The sequence below is a fragment of the Nomascus leucogenys genome, chromosome 14, assembly GCF_006542625.1.
Source record: "Nomascus leucogenys isolate Asia chromosome 14, Asia_NLE_v1, whole genome shotgun sequence".
In the NCBI taxonomy this organism is placed as follows: domain Eukaryota; kingdom Metazoa; phylum Chordata; class Mammalia; order Primates; family Hylobatidae; genus Nomascus; species Nomascus leucogenys.
In genome coordinates, this window is record NC_044394.1 from 81,942,691 (window position 1) to 81,962,449 (window position 19,759).

General features: G+C 40.6%; 1 protein-coding gene and 1 pseudogene across 34 annotated transcripts in view; both read right to left on the reverse strand.

Annotated features, from left to right (window-relative positions):
- Positions 1-14,788: 14,788 nt before the first annotated feature.
- Positions 14,789-16,745, reverse strand: LOC101176450 (annotated as a pseudogene). The gene has a single exon (XR_179404.3). The product of XR_179404.3 is annotated as an uncharacterized LOC101176450 (transcript).
- The window catches only part of MAP4K4 (mitogen-activated protein kinase kinase kinase kinase 4), a 195,754-nt gene continuing 190,783 nt past the window's right edge, over positions 14,789-19,759 (reverse strand). For 27 of the 33 annotated variants that reach the window (XM_030828550.1, XM_030828557.1, XM_030828549.1 and 24 more), the window contains one exon: positions 17,490-18,328. In XM_030828550.1, the coding sequence (XP_030684410.1) occupies positions 18,245-18,328 (84 nt within the window). In that variant the 3' untranslated portion in view covers positions 17,490-18,244. Of the gene's footprint in view, positions 18,329-19,759 lie in introns of all 33 variants that reach the window. The other 6 variants (XM_030828555.1, XM_030828548.1, XM_030828547.1 and 3 more) reach the window with 3 other exon arrangements.

The following is a 19,759-nucleotide window of genomic DNA, read 5'->3' on the forward strand; positions in this document are numbered from 1 at the left end:
TTCTAGTTCAACAGGGTGGAAGAAACTTTATCTTTTCTAATAGAAGCTTTAATACTACCTATTTTTTTCTTTAACCACTGCTTTAGCAATACCCATTTGTGATTAAAATTCTCAATAAGATAGAAATAGAGAGAAACTAATCCAACTTGATGAAGAATGTCTACAAATATCTACAAACTACATTGTACTTAGTGGTGAAAGGCTGAATATTTTCCCCTACAATTAAGGGCAAGGTAAGGATATCCACTCTCACTACTCTTGTTCAGCATTGTACTAAAACTCTAATCACTGCAGTTAGGCTATAATAAGAAATAAAAGGCATACAGTTTTAAAAGGAAGAAATAAAACTGGTCCTATTTGCAGATAACAGAGTTGACAACATAGAAACCCCAATGAATCTACACTAAAATTTCCTGGGAGTAGTAAATTCAGAAATGTTGTAGGATACAAGATAAACACACAATTATTAATCACATTTTTATATACAAAACATAAATATGTAGAACTCAGAAACAGAATACCATTAACAATGAAAAACAACCTCACACCTATTAGAATGGCTAAAATCCAAAACTCCAAGAAGACCAATGCTGGTGAGGATGTGGAGCTAGAGGAACTCTCATTCATTGTTGGTGGTAAAGCAAAATAGTGCAGCCACTTTGGAAAATAGCTTGGTAGTGGTTTTTGTCTGTTTGTTTTTGATTTTACAAGTTAAACATACTTTACAATCCAGCAATCATATTTCTTGGTATTTACTTAAATGAGTTGAAAACTTGTGTCTACACAAAAATCTACATGAAAATATTTACAGGTGTTTTATCCATAATTGCCAAAAATTGAAAAACAACCCAAATGTTCTTCAAGAGATGAACAGATAAAGAAAATGTGGCCCATCCACACAATGGAATATTATTCCCCAATATGAAAATGAGCTATCAAGCCACAAAAAGCCATTGAGGAACCTGAAATTGCTGATAAGCCAGTCTGAAAAGATTACGTATTGTGTGATTCCAACTCCGTGATATTCTGGGGAAGTCAAAGCTAAGTAGACAGTAAAAGGATCAGTGATTTTCAGCAAATTTTTAATGATGTTTTCATGTGTGTGTTTCTTTGTTTATTCTCCAACTTAAGGATTATAGAGTTTCCTGAATTTATCGCTTAATGTCTTTTATCAGTTTAGAAAAATCATTGTCTAAAGCCTCTTCAAATATAGCTTTTGCCCCATTTTCATTTTCCTCTTATTTTGAGACGTCCGTATCCACCAATGTTAGATTTTTGGACTGTGTCTCTTATGTCTCTTATTCTCTTTTCTGTGTTTTCCACTCTTTATTTCTCTCTGTGATTCATTCTGTATATTTTCTATTGACCTTGCTTTCAGCTCACTACTCCTTTATCTTGCTGTACCTAACCTGCTGTTAAGCCCATCTGTGGAGGTGAGTTTTAACTTTTTAATTTATTTTCTTTTTAAAACATATAACAAAACTTACCATCTTAACTATTTGTAAGTGTTCAATAATGTTAAGTACATTCACATTGTTGTGCAACCAAACCTCCAGGAACTGAAACTATAACCATTCATCTTGCAGAACTGAAACTATAACCATTGAACAACTCTCCATTTTCTCCTCCCCCAGGGCCTGGCAACCACCATTCTACTTTCTGCCTCTATGAATTTGACTACACCAGATATAAGTGAAATCATACATTAATTGTCATTTTGTAACTGGCTTATTTTACTTAGCATAGTGTCCTTGAGGTTCATCCATGTTGTAACATGAGCCAGAATTTCATTCCTTTTTAAGGCTGAATGATATTCCATTGTTGGATAGACCACATTTTGTTTATACATTCATCTGTTGATGGACACTTAGGTTGCTTCTGCATTTTGGCTACTGGAATAATGCTGCTATGAACATGGATGTACAAATATTTCTTTGATAGCTTGCTTTTGGTTCTTTTGGGTATGTACCCAGAAGTGGAATTGCTGGATCATATGCTAATTATGTGCTGAAGTTTTTAAGAAACTGCCAAGCTGTTTTCTTTAGTGGCTGAACTATTTTACATTTCCACCAACAGGGCACGAGTATTCCAATTTCTCCAAATCCTTGCCCAAATTTGTTATTTTTCGCTTTGTTTTAAGAATAGCCATACTAATGGGTGAGAAGTGATATTTCACTGTGGTTTGGATTTGCATTTCTGTAAAGATTAGTGGTGTTGAACACCTTTTCACATGCTTCTTGGCCATTTGTGTACCAGTTTTGAAGAAATATCTATTAAATTTCTTTGCCTGTTTTTTAAACAATTTTTTGTTTGTTCCTTGTAGTTGAGTTATAAAAGTTCTTTGTATATTCTGGATATTAACCCCTTTACAGATATGTGATTTGCAAATATTTTCTTCCATTCTACGGGTTGTCTTTTCACATTCACGAAACTTTGTTGGTTTTGTTTTGTTTTGTTTTGTTTTGTTTTTGAGATGGAGTCTCCCTGTGTCACACAGGCTGCAGTGCAATGGCGTGATCTCGGTTCACTGCAACCTCCACCTCTCGGGTTCAAGCAATTCTCTGCCTCAGCCTCCCAAGTGACTGGGATTACGGGTGCACACCACCACGCCTGGCTAATTTTTTGTATCTTTAGTAGAGATGGGGTTTCACCCGAACTTCTGACTTCGTGATCTGCCCATCTCAGCCTCCTAAAGTGCTGGGATTACAGGTGTCAGCCACTGCACCTGCCCTGAAACTTTTAACAGTAGTTTCTGTTATCAAATTTCCATTTGATTCTATCTCATTGATTACATTTCTCTGCATAAATTTTCAATCTTTTCACTTATTTTCTTTAACATAATAATTAAATATTCCAATATAACTCCAGTAACTGTATCACCTGCAGGTTTCTTTCTATAGTATTTTCTTACTTGTTAATTTTTGCCATTCCTTGGGATGTCTGATAATTTTTTATTGCATGCTGGATATTGTATATGAAAAATTATAGACAAAATTTGAAGTTTGCTAACGTTATCTTCCTCCACAGAGAATCGATTTTGGCCCCTGGCAGGCAGTTAAAGTAGAGGTGGAACACCTTATCCAGTCTGAGACTGAGTTGATTCAAAATTAGGTTTTAATTCTGAAGGAGAGCTGGCTTTTTTCTGCCTTGCCCTTTAATCCTAGGTTGCACCTTTTTCATGATATTAATAGAAAACCTGGGGCATTTACCAGAGCCCCACCTTCTAAGTGGGCTCTTCACTAAAGTTTTGCCTCCCCAGACTTACATGACTACCAAAACTCTTCATTATTTTCCAGGTTCTTAGCTCTTGAATTCATACTGTCTATGGTGGAAAAAGTGGAAAAAAATGTTGGTTCGTCTCAGTTTGGCTTCTTTCTCTGGGATCTTAGACTTCCAAGTCTTGGCCTCCTCAGGAGCTCTGACATCTATGTTTTGTTTCCTCACTTACTACAAGGCTACTGAAAGCTGAACTCTTGTTCCCAGGCTTATTAGCTGCTATTTCCTGCTCTTTGGCCCACACCACTTTCAAATTAGCAAACCTCTCAAAGGTAGACACACTATGGAATGTAGGGCTCACTCCTATGCCCTTCCTTCCCTCTGGTATCCCAAGTCCAGTCTTCATGAGTGACTCTCCAATGCTTTCAAATAAATATTTTTGGGGGTGGTGATTTTTTACAGCATTTCTAATTGTTTTTGGTGGTCTGGAACATGTATTTCTATCATTACCTGATGCCTTTTCTGGAGCTTAAAAAAATAAAATTATGATTGTCAAATGAAAACATAAATTAGTAGATGGGCTGAAAGTCAAAGTCAAGATTTTTCAGTAAACAAGCAGAAAGACAGTGTCGCAAACTTTAGTCAAAAAGATAAAGAGAAAAAGAGTCAATCTACCAGGTAGAACATCCAACTAATAGGAGATCCTGCAGTGTCAGAGTTAGTGAAAGTAGGGATAGATCAGAATACCTCAGGTTAAAAGAGACTACTAAATGTCAACTAGGATAATTGAAAAAAATCCAATAAATGAATCCAAAATGTAATGAAAGCATTCAGAACACCAAAGATGTGTTTTTTTAATGCTAGATGCTTCCAGAGGGCAAAACTTCCAAGTACCAAGTAATAAGTCTTTCTGGTAGGAATCCTCTCACATCAGCACCAATCAAGTGATAGAAGACAATGGAACAATATCTTCACAATTCTATGGGAAGCTTATGTTAACATATAATTTTATTTCCAGGTAAACTATCAATTAATTATGTGAGATGGAATGAATATAGACATTTTCAGAAAGACAGGACTTAAAGTTTTCCTCCCATGTACCTTTTCTAAGGAAGTTACTCAAGGATGTGCTTCAAGAAAATAAGGAAGGAAAACAAAAAAGAGAAGGAAGTGAAATTCAGAACTCACTTGAAATCTAACCCAGGTAGGGGGAGGAGCAGTAATCAGTGAAGGGAATTTCCAGAATGATATCTGGCCAGCAGTCCTAGATAGCAACCAATCCAGGCTGGAACAGGAAGTGGCAGTGGTCTACAAGGGATGTTGCTAAGAAAAGTAGATTGCATTCAATGGGTAATATCAGTGAAAAATCAGATGATTTTGAAGATAAGATGAAGACATCTTTTTTAAAACTACTTCAGGATTCTAGGAAAAAAATGCTACTTGGAAAAAACATGCTACTTAGAAAAACCATGGTTAAAATGTCAACCAAGATTTGAGCAATTAAAATAAAGGAAAAGATCATTCATTTGATCCAGATATCAGATATACCTTCCTCTCAGTGGTATAGAGATCATAACGTTTGGTTGTAGAGGGAAAGGTAATTCTAGCAATCCCTTGACTAGGTAGAGAATAATATGTAGAATTAGAATAATGTAAATACTATGTATCTACTTGCAACTTTCATATAAATATCTTTAAATAACTTTAAATATAGTAACAGAACAAAATTCAAAAGTTATCAAGTGTGAAATCATAAAGTTAGAATTTGAGAGGTGGAAAAGGGAAAGAAACAAAAACTGAACAAACTCGTCTCTTAAACAAGCCTCAAACTGTTTTCAGTCATCATACTGTTGGTGGTTGGTGATAGTGCTGATGTTACTCTGAGCCTGTGGTGTATGTATTGTGGCAAACCCATGATGTTGGTGGTCTTATTGGGAAGAGGGACCTTCAGGATGGGAGAAAGGAGATATAGACAATGAGATTGAAAGAGGTTAAAGAAAAACACTATCACCTCGAATTTCAGTATAAATTCATGATGCATTTTCTATCATTTAAAATAAATGGCCAGGCGCTGTGGCTCATGGCCTGTAATCCCAGCACTTTGGAAGGCTGAGGCAGGCAGATAACTTGAGCCCAGGAGTTTGAGACCAACCTCGGCAACATAGTGAAACCCTGTTTCTCAAAAAAAATTCAAAAATTAGCTGGATGTGGTGGCCGTGCTTGTAGTCCCAGCTGCTAGGGAGGCTGAGGTGGGGGATTTCTTGAGCCTGAGAGGTGGAGGTTGCAGTGAGACTAGATGGTGCCACTGCGTACCAGCCTGGGCTGACAGAGGGAGACCCTGTCTCAAAAAAAAAGAAAAAGAAGAAAGAAACAAAGAGAGAGAAAGAAGAAAGAAAGAAAAGAAAGAAAGAAAGAAAGAAAGAAAGAAAGAAAGAAAGAAAGAAAGAAAGAAAGAAAACAAAAAGGAAGGAAGGAAGGAAGGAAGGAAGGAAGGAAGGAAGGAAGGAAGGAGGAAAACTTTACATTGAAAAGATGAAGAAAAATGACCTTTGCAGCAATAAGCAACACCAACAGCAGCTTGTGATTGCAAAATACCATTTCCCATGAAAAGAATCCTAATTCCTGGAGAGATGGCTGACTCCAGGGCTAAGGTGGGAAATGAACAAAATGATCCTGGAACTTGTCATACCAGAAAGCAAGAAAGCTATCAAAGACTACTGTCATCATATCTAAAACACCCAAGAGCCAATGTGAAGAGATGTCTACTGGCCAAAGCTGGGACCATTTGAGCATCAATAATTCTGATTTTTTTTTTCAAAGAGGCATATATCAACCAATTACAATGTGTTTTCTTTATTTAGATCTTGATTCAAACATGTTGTTTCAAAAAAACACGAGACAATCAAGTACATTTGAATCATGAATATTTGATGAAATTAAGGAATTATTGTTAGTTTTTTAATGTATAATAATGGTTTAGTGGATTTAGAAATGGATACTGAAACATTTACAGATAAAATGCTATAACATCTGGGTATTGTTTCAAAATAAGCCATGAGGATAGTGGGGTGGGAGAATAGATTCAAAAGATGGCCGTAAATTGATAATACTTGGGCTGGGTGCAGTGGCTCACACTTGTAATCCCAGCACTTTGGGAGGCCAAGGCGGGCAGATCACGAGGTCAGGAGATCGAGACCACGGTGAAACCTCGTCTCTACTAAAAATACAAAAAAAAAAAATTGATAATACTTGAAGTAGGGGGATGGATACATAGGGGTCCATTCTTTCTATTATTTTTGTATATATTTAAATTTTTTCCATAATAAGAAGTTTTAAAAAGTGCTATAAGCTTAGCCTACTATTTATATATACAATGTAACTTTCATATAAATATCTTTAAATAACTTTAGTAGATACGAGTTTGCTTCACAACTTCAGGGCAAGAAGTGGCACATTATTTTTAAGAATCAGGTCCAATCTGCTCGAAGCCTCCACTGGTTAGAATGTTGAGGAATCTAACCTACAGAGTGTTCAGGGGATGGCTCCTTCCCTGTAGGGTTGCACCAGAACCTTTGGGGCTTTAAAGTCATCTGGAAACAGGAGCTAGGTCTGGAGTGTCACTCCATGGAACACTCATTGTTCCAGCCTATGGGATCTGCCTCTGTGACTGCTCACTTCCCAAAACACTTCACCTCCCCGAGGTCCCATCACCTGGTGAAGGACAAACTGGACAAGCCTCCATTTGCAGAACCCCCTTCTAAACTTGTCTTCATCGCCAGCTTCAGGAGGCTCACCCTTTCACCTTGGTTGGACCCTGTGTAATTCTGCTTTCTGCCAGAACAAAACGCCACAGTCCAGGTGGCTTAAACACACCAGGAATTCATTGCCTCACAGTTCTAGAGGCTGGAAGTCCAAGATCAAGGTGGCTGCAGGGGGGTGGTTTCTCCTGAGACCTCTCTCCTTGGCTTGCAGAAGGCCGCCTCCCTGCTGTGTCCTCACGTGGCCTCTCCATGTGCATGTGCATCCATGTCTCTCCCTGTTCTTATAAGGACATCAGTCCTATTGGATTAGGGCCCACCCTTATGACCTCATTTAACCTTAGTTACCTTTAAAAAGGTCCCAACTCCAAGTGCAGTCACACTGGGGGTGAGGGCTTCAACATATGAATTGGGTGGGGGGAGGGGGGCCATTCAGTCCATAACAGATCCCTCTTTTGCCTCTCCAGGCCAAACTTCCTAAATGGGCCTGGCCTCTTAAACAGAGACATTGGCGGTGAAATTGTCTTCCAGGGACCTGGCAGCTTGTTTTGGCCCTGACATGCAAAACCCATCAGTATTCTGGGAGAGAAGTGGGCAGCAAAGGCTTGGCTGCCTCCAGTGAGAACCAATACAAGCCTTCCACGTCTCACAGCTTCCAGAGCAAAACTCAGCATCCTATTGTATCAATCAATGTGTATGTACAAAACAAGCAGGGACAGACAAGGGAGTCAGGTGTAAGTCTCCGATTCCTTCTCATTAATGAATTTTCTGATGAGGTTTAAGAAGTGTGGGTAAGTGACAGTCTGCACTCTCCCCTCTGGCAGTTCTGTTTCTGATCTTGAACTCACCTCATATGGTTATGCTTATCTTAATCTATTTTCCAATGTCCTTAATTGTCCTGTTTTTACTAACAATTTCTATGGAACAGTGGTTCTCAAAGTGCAATCCCCAGACCAGCAGCCTCAGCACCACATGGAAATTTTCTAGAAATGCAAATTCTCTGGCCCCACATCAGATCTTTAGAACAGAAACTCTGGGGTGAGGCCCAGGCATCTGTTATAATAAGCCCTCTATGGGATCTGATGCATGCTTAAGGTTTCAAACCATGAATTTAGAAAGCTCAAAGGTTTACTCCTGGAAAGGGTATGCACCCTTTCCGTTAGTCTTTCTCGAGCCCCGGGCTGCACTGTTCTCAAGTGTTCCTCAGGGTTCTCTAAGCACTATATCTTTTAAATTCCTTATAGCGAACTTCCTCTTGGAATCTGTGCTCAAATCAGACCCTCTAACTTTTTACAATAACCTCAGCATGTAACACAGTGGCTTGTACATACTATGGTTCTTTGTATTTGTTGAATAAACAAGTTAGTGCATACTGTCATAAAACACTAATTTTGATGCAGATCCTTCATGTTCAGTTTTATGTAGGTTAAAAAAACAAAGATTCTGATAGCTAAACTTGATTATCTGAAATTAAGAGGAATGTTGTGTAAGATACAGGTTCAGTCCTAGGTGATAAGTTACTACTTCTGGTGGATTCCAAGATGAGCATCCTCCTGTGTTACTCTCAATTTACAATGAGGGCTTCCCCATAAACAACTTGGTGGAAACACCTGCATTTAGCTCTCTAGACTGGCATCAAAGCACTAAAGATATAAACTAAGACAATGGGGTTGCACTTAGCAGTAGGGAACTTCGAGCCTGGACTCTTAGGAGATCTCCTGAGCTTTCCTGCAGTACGGAGTGATGCAGGAAGAATGGGACACTCAACATCCTCTTAGTCAGTGACTAGGTTACGTATGAACATGCCGTGAGGACACCAAGAGTTACTGTCACTTTTCTCAGTTTCTACCACAGGAGTCTGTGTTCCTTTCCTTCTTTTATGTGTTATGCGACAGGCGCCAGTAACTATACATAATGGTGGAGTGGGATTTTCCCCCACAACTATGAGAAGTCTCTGACAACTTCATTTCCAGGCAGGATGGGCTCCACCTCGCTCCTATCAGGTGACTCAGAGGTTGCTACCACCCCCTTCCCTGCACAGGACACGGCATCCTGTCTACAACACCCACCACCTGCTGTGGGAAGTGCAGCCAATCGGCTGGACACGGATGCTATGGCGTGTGGCATGCAACTTCTTGTGGGGACATGAAACACCTCGGCTGATACCCCTCTTCCTCATGGCATCAAGGAAATGAAGGAAACACGGTGCCACGTCTGTCTCCAGACGGGGAATGAGGTCTTCCTAAGCTCCAGGCACCACCACATTCACCCCTTTGAGATTTGCAAATTGTGTCCTCCACCTATTTTTGGCTCTTTTGCATTTGTTTTATTACAGGCAGGGAACACAAGCTTTATAGATGAGGGGGTGTAAAATCTATTTTCTAAAATCCAGGTTTCTTGATGAAAAGTGAATGAATGAAATGAGTCAATGGATTTATCAGGATCCCACCCCAGCCTGCATTCCAGGTAACATTCCAATGGAACCACGTCTTAGTCAGCAAGCCTTTGACTCAAAAATTAGTGTGTTGAAAACTCCTTGAAAACACTAACCAAACTAATGTGCACTGAAGTACAGAAAAATTAGCCTTTAAAGATTGGCAGACTAGGTTCTAATCCTGGCTCCTCCATTGATAAACTCTAAAACAACCTCCAGCAGGTTATGTAATTTTTAGGAGCTCAGTAAGATGTAGACAACAATATTTACCTCCAAAGACACCAGAGGGGAGTAACCATAATAATGTACATAAAGCCTCTGGCAAAATGGTAGCCTCGTGTGGCTATTCAGTGCTCAGGTGCAGCTAGTGGGACCTGGCAAATGCTGTGTAAAATACATACCAGGTTTCAAAGTTTAGTATGAAATGAAAAAAGTCAATTATCCTATTCTTCATAATACTGATATACATGTTGAAATAATATTCTGCAATATACTGTGAAATATATTACTTTTTAAAAATGTGCACAATTATACATTTTACACTAGAGATCAAGGAAAAAAATGATAGCTTGTGTTGACAGGTTGACTTATTTTTGTGCCTATCTTAAAAGCTTCTGTTACTCCTGAATCATTAAAAAGTATCCCAAAATTGCTGACTTCATATACTTTTTAGGTTCTTATCTTGCAAGGTTAACTGTTTAAAAATTGTGATCATGTACCCCTGGGCATCAGAATTTTCTCCATATTAGACAACTAAAAATTAGATACAGACATTGACAAATATTATCTATAAACTCCAACAGCAAGGCAGTATCTATTCTCATTCCTTGACCTTTGAATTCAAACTTAAAATCCACACCATTTCTTTAACTGACCTTATATAATGACACTCTTTTTTAAAATTAAAAAAATATATATGGGCACTTTATGCTTAACGTTGGAAATCTAGCAGATTTGGGTCTGGGTACATGCAGCCATTTCTCTTTTGCCACCTAAAGGGTTGACTACCTGTGGAAAGCTCTCCAGGGCCAGACAGAACTCTGCCTGATCTCTGATCTAGCAGGATCCGCCCATTTCCTGTGGTGGGAAAGCCTGTAGATTTCCTAACCTGGTTGCTATAGGGTTCACTGGGGAGCCAGCCACAGTACCGGGAATAAAGAATCAAGTGTAGCCAGCCTTCCACAGAGAGGTCCCAGCGAGTGCGCTAACCAGGCCAATGAGACATCCATGTGTCCTGAAGAAGTCTCCACCTCTACCATGGCAGACCCCATTTCTGTTGCATCCAGAGTCCATTCACATTTACAAAGAATATCGAAGCCATTTGATGAGTTCGGAAGTGTTCTTAAGTGGCTCATGAATTGCTCACCACCTGATATGGTTTGGCTGTCCTCACCCAAATTTCATCTTGAGTTGTAGCTCTCATAATTCCCAGGTGCTGTGGAAGGGACCTGGTGACAGATAATTGAATCATGGGGGAGGTTTCCCTCATACTATTCTCATGGTAATGAGTCTCATGAGCTTTGATAGTTTCCCAAGTTTTTCTTTTCACTTGGCTCTCATTCTGTCTTGCCTTCCACCATGATTGTGAGGCCTCCCCAGCCACATGAACTGAGTCCACTAAACCTTTTTCTTTATAAATTACCCAGTGTTGGGTATGTCTTTATCGGCAGCATGAAAATGGACTAATACACCACCCTTACACATATCTAGTCCCAACTTACCTCAAGGTAGGTGATTCTACAGGGTGCTGAAGTGACTTCAGGTCCTCTGCATCCCAACAAAGCCTGCCTCAAGGGCCGTGAACCTGGCCAGTCATTGAAGTTGCCTGTTTCATCCCGTTAAGACAGTTCTGATTGTCCCTTTCATACTGGAGGCTGATGCTGCTCCCAGGACACTCAACCTACTTTTCCTAGCTCTATCTTCTGGCTCCTGCATTTGTGTCTCTCCAAATAAGTTTAAATTAACAAATGGGTAGCCTGAGTCTCCTCTTCTATAGGCTGAGAAGGCAAGCATAAAAGCCCTTAGCACACAGGGCCTGGTGCGTAGCAAATATACATAAAATCCCATTGCTATCATTGTTAATTACCCCAAAGCAGGATGGATTGATCAGGGTTGAATATTTCGATTTTTAAAGGAATATATGCTTACTTCTACCAATTAATTTCTTTACTTTTGACCCGTCTTCATTGGATCTAATTTGGAGCCTTGTCCTGTGTCCCTTTCCTGCGATGAGGCTACAGGTGGTCCCTCTATGAGTGTATCTAAATGTGACCTGACCACCAAAGGGGGTCATCTCTTACTTCGTAATCCATGCAGTTTAAACTCACGCCAGCTATTCTGGCAGCTGCATGCTGTTGTAGCTTAAAAGTGTTAAGTCTCTTTTATACACAGTTACTAAAGGCTCTGCTTTAACATCTAGAATATACTAAGCACTGTTCCAAGTAACCCCTTTAGTTAATTCTGCATTTCCCCAAAGGAGCACCATACCTTAAGACTGTGCTCAGCACACAGTGGTTGCTCAACTGGCTAGATTGACCAGAATGCCACCAAGTTCCCAGAAGTTTACTAGTGTCTACACTTACTCAATGATGTACCCTGCAAATGACAGTCTGGGGTCAGTCAGGCCTTCCAGGAGACAGCACTGAGGAAATGTGCTCTATGCCAGTAAGATACATGAGGTGCCAACAGGACAAGGCCCTTGTGAAATGTGACAGCTCCATGTGTTTGCCAAGGATCAGAAACGGATCCCAGCTCAGCAAAGCCAGCTCTATGTCCCTTCCTAGGGGTGAGCCCACGTAAGTTAGAGGGGACAACCTCAGAACCCTGATTTAAGATTTGGACAGAACGCCCATAGGTCCCAACCTTTCCAGGTTGGAGGTTTGCTCTCCACAGCAGGCAGGGCCTATGATGGCAACTGTGCTTCCAGAATGGTACCCCATTCCAAAATTTGACTCGCTGCATCTGACCTATGATAAGCCTACATTTGGCATCAAGATCATCTGTGGAAAGGGATCCCTGGGTTTCTAAGAGCTTAAACTGAAAACACACCTAGCAGGAACCCATTTCTGGAGCTGCTTTTGGGGCTGTTTCCCCTGAGGGTTGAAAGGTTAACTCTGCAACTTTTGAGGCTGGGGACCTAGCTGTCAGTGAGTTAGTTGGCCCTGAACCTGAAGTAGAACACCAGGAACACAGATTAAGAACCAAGGATGGCAATATAAAGAAATGTAGCGCTGACACGTGCTACAACATGGATGAGCTGTTAACACACTATGCTACGTGACAGGAGCCAGTCACAAAAGGCCACATGGTGATTGGTTCCATTTCTATAAATGTCCGCAACAGCCAATCCACAGGGACAGAAAGTAGGTTAGGGACTGCCTAAAGCTTGGGGAGGCAGAGTGGAGGGAGGCGGAGATTGGAGGATAACAGCAAAGGGGTATGGAGTATCATCTTGGGGTAATAAAAATTTGGGAAAATTGTTAGTGATGGACGCATAACTCTGAATAGACTACATGCCACCCAATTGTCTACTTAAATGGGTGACTTACGCAGTATGTGAGTTGTATCTCAATAAAGCTGTCAAAGAATCAAGAAGTATTCAATACCATTTATTGTTGAACAGTTGCTTAATGTTAGTTTCTAAGGGCTGTTAGATCAGGGTAAGAGCAGAATGGCCTTGGTCAGCTCTGTCCGCATCCCTCCACAGAACTCTGGTGAGTAACTTGCCTGAATTTTACACTTTCGGCCAAAATAGAAATGAGTATTTTTTAAGTCACTTTGTGCTGGAATATCTAATCCAAATTTCTTAGAAACAAGCCAACTAGATTGGTCTCGGAAATCAAGAGTCCTTGCAGTGTTATTCCAACACCAAGCTCCAGCTGGAGGGACTGGTAAGTACCAGGAACCTGTTATGGGACAGGATGGCCCATGCCCACTGCAGTGGAGCTCTGCAGCCCTCCTGGGACTACACTTCCCCAGCACTACCTGGAAGGACGACCTGGAAGGAAGAGGAAGACCAGAGCACTTCCTTGCCCGTCCCACATTGGACAGGCAGGCTGGTTTTCCCTTGGATTAACATAGGAGTTATCCCATGCTACTTAAGCAAACAGCCAGGGAATCTGAGTGCCTGCTCTGTGCCAGCATGGTTGGTAGTTCAGGAGGAGCAGAGTTTGAATTTATTAAGTGGTTAAATCTGAGAAACAATCTCGGCTAATATGCAGGCTATGTATCCATTAGGAAATAGTGAACAAGGTAACAGCAAAGAAGCTGGGCAGGACAGAGGCAAAGATGAGACTGTTTCAGGAAGAATTTGACACAAGAATACAGTCTGATTAACCTAAGGGAGAGGTAGACCAGGTATGGGAACACAGTATTTGAGTGCCTATCTTCTCACGTAAGAAAATATAGTAACTACTTTCCCCAAGTTTTGATTCCTTAGCCATTTTGCTTTATAAAATACATTAGCTACTTCTGCTTAAATGAAGCATGGATTTTTTTTTTTTGAAGTAGATGCCAGAGAATGCACCAATTTTACTGTATTTTTGAATATGATGCCAAAACACAGAGCTGGTGTTGGCTGAAGGGTCTTGATTGGATCCCCCCGTTGCTTCCAGTAAGTGAAATCTCAACCAGTGGAGGTTGCATGATGGTCCCAAGAAAACTCCACTAGATTTTTATTCGTAATCATCCACCAACTGCAACACACCAAGTAGGAAAAGAAAAATCTTACTCATCTGACAGCCTAAGGAGTTATAATTTTATTTTCCTGTTAGAGAGATAGCATGTTTCTAGGATGAAGCACGAAGTGGTTTATTAATATACCTAAATGATGATGATGCAGCACGGGCAGCCCTGGAGACTAAGATGAGGTGCCAACGCTGAGAGCATGGCCCCAGATTTGCCCGACGGGGATCATGCCTACCAGGCCTATGGGGGGTTGACGGGGAATCCCAGCACTGAAGACACAATGACCTTACATTGAAGGGGCTCCAATCATTAAACCCAAGTTAGTATTTATGCACCAAACTGAGAGCTACTTTAATTGTCCTATTACAGACATCACGCTGTTGTACTTTTTGATCCAAATTCAAAACTGCAAAAATGCGACATTATTTCTTTAAAGGACCAGCTTTACTCCATATTGTCTTCAGGAACATGGTGATGGAGGTTCATCTCCCACTTCATCTCTGAGATCTTTAGACAAACATTTGCTACTTTCATAATCTACACCTGGCCTTGGGCAAGCCCCTGTCATCTGAAATAGCAAAATACAGGAGCCTGCTCTGGCTCAGGGTAGGCAGGTATGCATAAAATGTGGATCCTCACAGGAAGGAAACATTCTGAAGGGTCAGAACATATTTGAAACTCATGCCACATAAAATAGGTGTCATTTTTACTTTATTTAAGGAAAAAAGGGTGGGGGGACAACAGTAATTTTCATAATACACAGTAGACAAGTTAGCACTGCAAAAAAAAGGGCCGTGTACTTGCCACCAGTCTGCTTTGCAGCTTTTATAATTAGTAAATTTAATGCAGTTTGTCATTTGTATTACTATTTAGCAAATTAATAATTGGCAAAATTAGGGTAAGTGTGCTACAACTAAGATGAAAACCTAAATAACCCATAAAAAAATCTCTTAAAATAAACCATAAATATGTGGTGCACATAGTGTAACGAAACCATTTTTGTAAACATTTTCTCCAACATAACATGTGCATGAGAAAAAAGTAAAAACACTGCACTCAATACAGAAAGGGTTACTCTGATTTTAAAACAGGAAGGTTATTATTTATGAAAGCTTTGACTAAACCTAGAGACATTTTTGTTTTGTTTGGAAGAGCACTCCTCTAACAGTTCAATGTTCCATATGTAATGGTATCATTACAATACTGTTTTCTTGTGTAATTTTGCCATATTGGCACTTCTGTGGAGAAGTCACTACCCTGTAAAAGGGGGGAAAGTAATTCCTTTCCTACAAGAATCTAAACATTTCAACGACTCCCAATCTTTTATGGAGAAACTTCACTGGGTACCTGCATCAAGCTATAGCAACTCAATCTGGTTTACAAGGGGGTGAGGCTAAGACGGGAAGAAAAAAAACCAAGTAAAGCACAGACCAGGAAGTCTCCGCCGAGAGGGACAAAGGGTGGTCCAATTTCAGTAACTTAAGACCACACAATGGATTCAATTCGGTTCACCACAAACACCACGAGAGTGCCCAGCAGGTACCTGGAGCTGCACAAGCGGGGCAAGCACAACTTGGTGTGAGCTCAGACCCCTTTACCACCTATGGGAAAGCCAGCAAGTTCTAAGTACTTGGTAATTCCAATGAAACACCATTTGCATTTTTTTTGGATAACACTTGACTTACAGACATGGAGCTTCAAGTCTTTGGATAATGTAAGACCATGATGCCACTCCTTTGTTCTCTGCCTTCTCCCACTTAACATCAGACATTGAGCATTTCTTCAAAGACATCTGCCCACCCTGTACTGTTCTCTAAAGCCAGGGAAGGAGCCACAGTCACCTGTGCCTTTCCTTCTTCTCTTGATATGTACACAAGTGTGCTCACTGTGGCATGTTTCCTCTTATGAAAAGCCTAAACATGAATATAAACTACAAGCAGGAATTTAATTCTAACTAAAGTCCTGTGGCCATGGAATCCAGCCTACCTCAAATCGCTTTAAAGGTAGGATTAACTTTTCAACCTTCTCTAAGTTAACTACAAACCAGTAGGCGACTTTGGCCTTCAGCACTGCTCCAAATTCATACAAATGAAACATCCATTTCCATCTTCTTTTACTTCCCCAAAAAGTAAGGCTTCTCAGCTTATCTTGTCTTTACGGGTATACACAAAACCACCAGCTGCTGTGTCTGCATTCATGAGTGGATGTACTTGTCTTACCAGATGTTTGTAGCTCAAAGGAGGGCCTTTTTCAAAAACACGGAACCAAGAACAGGAAACTGACAGAGGCCAGACAGAGTGGGTGCCAAGGGGATCGGAAGCAAACAGGTACAAATGGCTGCTGTGTTTAGGTGGGTGGGGGCAGAGGAAAAATCCTCCATTTTCACAATATACAGGAAAATTAACCACAAAGGAAGAAGACTAAGCCTAAAAAACAGCAAGTTTCTTTTGATGACTGAGGTTAAAGCAGCCATAATGCAGTATTTCCACTCAGAACTCGATGAGAGGAAAGTAAGATGGCAGGACTGTGACATGGAGTCCTGATCCTTTTCTGAGACGGTAACATGCTTAGGGGAGCTAAGTGATGACCATGAAGCCATGAAACAAATTCTTTCTCAAGACATTTATTACAAATGTCATGAATATATTCATAAAGTAAAATTGGTTTAAAAAAACAGAGAACAAGAGAGCAAGTGAGAAAACGAGAAAAGCCAGGACTTCGATATTACATCTAAAACACAGAAAATGCTGACTTTATGAATAAGCAGAATTAACTACATTCTTAAAATAGTTTTAGTGCATTGCATTTTTAGAAAAGGGAAATTCCCCCGCTCCCAAGAAAAGGTTCCTGCAACACTGAACAGTTTGTGACTATTCTAACGTGACCACCTGTCTGCTACCAACCCTCCTACATCGAGAACGAGATCTTGTGTCATGGGCTGCAGTTGCCCCATCAACCTCTAATGGCGAATCCGGTGAAAACAAAGCATTCTGCTTTCTAAATTTGGAAGTAAATTCCATTAGCCTTAAGGCTATTTCCCATCTTCATGGACAGTTCTTGGGCCTGCTGACTTGTGACAATAAAAGTCAAACTTCAATCTGGTCGTTTTGGTATTAAGATTAAATTAAACATTAATGGTTTCTTCCAAAAACATATAAACTAAATCACCTCTCAATGCATTAAGAACAATGAGGTAGGCAAAAAAAAAAAAAAATAAACTGTGGTTTGAATTTTTTCTTTCTTCTGCAAGTGCAGACTGTGGTAAAACTGTTGTTGCACTTCTAGGTTTAAACAAAAATTAAACCTTTAACTGAGGCAGTGCTAATACTGTCACACGACAAAGTTCTGGCCATTATACAAAATGCACACATTTTCTTTTTCTTTTCTCTCTTTTTTTTTTTTTTTTTTTTTTAGAACCATCTGCACATGATTTAAGCAACCTGGTACACAGAAAAATGACTGAGTTTTCTTGGCCAGGACCCCCCACTCCAAATCCAAAGAAACAAAATGGGACCCCTTAACCCACCCCACCCCATCTCCCAAGCCCCACCCACAAAAAAGTTATCCTAGCAACTGTGTCTTTCACATTTTATAAATATTAACTTCTTAAACCTGCATCTTCTTCTTTGTCCACATATTGTCACATTACAAAAAAAAAATGTCAATTAAATACACTGTTAATGTTACTATATTAAATCTGCTCTCTGCTTCAGCACTCTGCACCTTTTACCACCACTTCTCACCTCCTTGTGCCCACTGCCAATAAAACCAACGGCATGTTCATCGTCGCCACTGTCAGACACCCACAAGACAGAGTCATTCAGAGACAAGGAATTCTGGAGCTGGAGGAAAGGTGTTTGCTTTCCAGTATGATGCTCAATCCCAAACACTTATAGCACCTGATGGTAGAATCTGAACAGCACCAGCTGCATTGCAGCCTTGATTTATTTTGGAGTAAGAAAAAAAAAAGAATGGGGATAAACTGGTAAAAGAGGAATAGGAAGGAGGGGAGAGAACCCAACACATGAGGTCTGCACACACAGCTGTCCTGGTTGCCCTCGGTGCAGCTCCGAGCTCCAGTTACAAGGAATTCCAAGTTCTCAGGATCTTGAAGACTCTGGAGGCCAGTAATCCCTGGATCACACTGCTTCTACCAGCTCAGAAGAGAAGTCCTGCCTAAGGTCATGAAATAAACCTGACTGCTGCCACCAGACCGAACAGAGGCAAAGAACACCTGCAAAAGCAAGAACAAAGAGGGCATGGTTACCATGGTCATGCAGCACCTCCAGCCAGGGAATCTAAGCCACCATCATCCTCAACACTGTCAAGTACGAGAAGCTTAGACTCCCAAAGAACCTTTTCAGAAGAAACTCTGAGGCCAGGCACAGTGGCTCACACCTGTAATCCCAGCACTTTGGGAGGCCAGGAGTTCCAGACCAGTCTGGCCAACATGACAAAACCCGTCTCTACTAAAAATACCATGTGGTGGCACATACCTGTAATCCCAGCTACTCGGGAGGCTGAGGCATGAGAATCACTTGAACCCAGGAGGTGGAGGTTGCAGTGAGCCAAGGTCATACCACTGCATTCCAGCCTGGGCAACGGAGCGAGACTCTGTCTTAAAAAAAAAAAAAAAAAAAAAAAAAAAAAAGCTCGGCACGGTGGCTCACACCTGTAATCCCAGAACTTTGGGAGGCCAAGGTAGGCAGACCATGAAGTCAGGAGTTCAAGACCAGCCTGGCCAAGATAGTGAAACCCCATCTCTACTAAAAATACAAAAAATTAGCTGGGCATGGTGGTGGGCACCTGTAATCCCAGCTACTCAGGAGGCTGAGGCAGAAAATTGCTTGAACCCAGGAGGCGCAGGTTGCAGTGAGCCGAGATCACACCACTGCACTCCATCCTGGGTGACAGAGCAAGACTCCAACACCAAAACAAAAAAACAAAAACAACCCACAAAAACCTCTGGGGCAATTATCAATTTATAATTTGTAAGGAGTGACCATCTGCAGCCAATTTTTATTACAACTCAGGCTTGTTACTACTAACTCCTTACACGTTGGCATATTGTGAGACCACAAAGGAAAAAAATGGATGTTTCTGAAGAGTTATTTCTTTCCACTTCTACTGTTAACACCTTCTAATAAATAAATGTCTTTAAAAACCACAATGAGCAACAGGGAAGACTCCTTAACAACCTAATTTCTTTTTAAAAATCAACAAAAAATGTATTAATTACTTCATATAATCCATAAATAGAATTTTTGTGCAAATAGAACTTTTGTGCCTCTTATTAATAAATCTTAAAGGACATGACACACATGATAAAAATATTTAAATGCCTGAAATTCAAAGAATGTTATAGTTGCAGCTGTGGTAAACATACTTAGGAAAGTATAAGCCAACAAGCTGACAAAATCCTGAATGAGGTCTGAGCTGTAGAGATTTTCAAGGTCACAGATTTGGGAGATAATCTGTAGGCAAAACTCCACTTGAAACTGAGTGTAGGGTTGCAGAAGACAGTGGGTAGGAGTGAAGCGACTTTGTGTTTGGGATGTGTCAGGCAAGCAGGACCAGCTGGCAAGGACAGATGTGTAGCTTCTTCTTTCTTGCATTAAATGATTAAATGTTTAAATCTGAGAACTGGGCTGACTGCCAGTCTGTC